This window comes from Octopus bimaculoides, chromosome 17 (genome assembly GCF_001194135.2).
Source record: "Octopus bimaculoides isolate UCB-OBI-ISO-001 chromosome 17, ASM119413v2, whole genome shotgun sequence".
NCBI lineage: Eukaryota > Metazoa > Mollusca > Cephalopoda > Octopoda > Octopodidae > Octopus > Octopus bimaculoides.
In genome coordinates, this window is record NC_068997.1 from 50,639,518 (window position 1) to 50,642,049 (window position 2,532).

The 2,532-nt window shown below is 40.3% G+C and overlaps 1 protein-coding gene across 4 annotated transcripts in view; it reads left to right on the forward strand.

Annotated features, from left to right (window-relative positions):
- The window catches only part of LOC106874798 (uncharacterized), a 122,748-nt gene that overhangs the window by 113,749 nt on the left and 6,467 nt on the right, over positions 1 to 2,532 (forward strand). For all 4 annotated transcript variants that reach the window (XM_052973967.1, XM_052973965.1, XM_014922654.2 and 1 more), the window contains one exon: positions 1,458 to 2,279. In XM_052973967.1, the coding sequence (XP_052829927.1) occupies positions 1,458 to 2,279 (822 nt within the window). The remainder of the gene's footprint in view (positions 1 to 1,457; positions 2,280 to 2,532) is intronic.

Here is a 2,532-nt window from a genome sequence, read left to right on the forward strand (position 1 = left end):
ACACCATTTCGAGCGTGGCCGTTTTCGTGCGGGTGACACGTAAAAGCACCCACTACACTCTCTGAGTGGTTGGCGTTAGGAAGGGCATCCAGCTGTAGAAACTCTACCAAATCAGACTGGAGCCTGGTGTTGCCATCCGGTTTCACCAGTCCTCAGTCAAATCGTCCAACCCATGCTAGCATGGAAAGCGGACGTTAAACGATGATGATGATTGCCACATGAAAGGCATCCGTGCCGGTTACATGTGTGAGGCACCTGTGCCAGTGACACACAAAAGGCACTTATGCTGGTGACACATAAAAGGTACTTATGCCATAGACATGTAAAAGGCACCTGTCCTGGCGACACATTAAAGGCACCCATAATGGTGACATACAAAAGGCACCCAGTACACTCTTTGGAGTGGTTGGCATTAGGAAGGGCATCCAGCTGCAGAAACCAAGCTAAAACAGACTGGAACCTGGTGCAGCTTCTGGCTTATCATCTCAAGTCAAACAGTCTAACCCATGCCAGCATTAAAAAACGGATGTTAACTGATGGTGGTGGTGGTTGTTGTTGGTGGTATTATTATATTCAAGATTTTACATCATTGATTAATGTCTTTTGAGTGATTAAGAGTTGATTAAACTAAACTACCACTCTATTGTTTTTGATGATAATTGTTCCAGTTGTGCAAGTGGCTGAGTACTCTGCAGACATACATACTGTTAATGCAGTTCTCAGGGAGATTCAGTGTGACACATAATCAGTGTGACAAGGCTGGTCCTTTGGATTACAGACATAACTCATTTTTGCCAGCTGAGTGGATTGGAGCAAGGTGAAGTAAAGTGTCTTGCCCAAGGACACAACATACCACTGGAAACCACACTTGTGACTTTGTGATTGTGAGCCGAATGCCCTAACCACTAAGCCACACACAAACGTCAACATTTAATTGATGACTATTGTTAAAAGTTTATTATTGTGTTTATTATTATTATTATTATTGTGTTTAAGGCAGTGAGTTGGCAGAATCGTTAGCAGGCCAGGTGAAATACTTAGTAGTATTTCATCTGTCTTGACTTTCTGAGTTCAAATTCCGCCGAGGTCAACTTTGCCTTTCATCCTTTTGGGGTCGATAAATTAAGTACCAGTTGTGTACTGGGGTCGATCTAATCAACTGGCCTCCTACTCAAAGACTTTGGGCCTTGTGCCTAGAGTAGAAAAGATTATTATTATTGTGTTTAGCACGCTGGACGAAATGCTTGGCAGTATTTTGTCTGTCTTTGCATTCTGAGTTCAAATGCAGTCAGGGTCAACTTTGCCTTCTTTCAGAGCCGATAAATTAAGTACCAGTTATGCAGGGTAGGGATGGGAGGGGATCGATGTCTCATTCCCTTTTCAAGATTTCAGGCCTTGTGCCTATAGTAAAAAAAAAAAGGATTATAATTATTGTTTTTATTCCATTTATTTATCAGAATCAAAAAATTTGGCGGAACCAAACATTCAAGAAGGTAAAAATGAAGAAGTCCAAATTGAAAAGGGACAAAATCTTGCAGATGATAAAGCAAAAGATAAAGCTGTAGATTCGTCCATTAAAGAGCAATCGCAAAACTGGGAAAATAAATTCCATGTCAACTCTGAACAGAGCAGTTCTAAAGCAGATGCTTCATTGTCAGTAAATTCACCAAACCTCAATCCATCAGGAAGATTACCAGAAAATGTCAAAAGCAGCTTAAATGAACATAATGTGGATGCACCAGGTGTATTTGAAGACGGAAAGACAAAAGGGTCTGTTGGCAGAAATAATGAAGATTTTCAACATAATCTGATTAATGATTCTGTGATTAGGTCTAATAAACAATTACCAAATCTTGATCGATTTGGACAAGAATATAAGTTTCAGGTCAATGGACCGACTTCATTTGATAATAGTAACCAAAACCTTCCATCTGGTGTCAATACAGAAACAAACGAAAATGGAATGGTCCAGGAATCTCCACATTTGACTCGACAGAATTTCTTTCCAGTTGAAAGCATGGGAGTGACTACAGCAAAGAAGAACCCTTTTGAGGATGGTTTCCGAAAAGTTCACAATATTCAGGGACGTTTACCATTTCTTTCAAAGGGCCAGGGTGAAGATGAAATCATGGAGGCAAGGAATGAAAGACCTTCAGCTGTTCCGAATGGGAATTCAAGAGATTTTCAAATAAGCGGTAATTTCTATCATGGGGCTCCTGGAGAACTGCAGGATCACACGTCATCATTATACGTACCACCAATATATCCTGTACCACCAGGTAAGAGAACTCTATATTCGTTTTCCACACACACATGTGGCTGTGTGGTAAGAAATGTGCTTTCAACCATATGGTTCTGGGTTCATTCCCACTGCATGGCACCTTGGGCAAGTGCCTTCTACTATAACCTTGGGCTAATCAAAGCATTGTGAGCGGATTTGGTTGACAGAAACTGGAAGAAGCCTGTTATATATATGTGTATATATATATATATATATATATATACAGTATGTATATATACAGTGTATATATA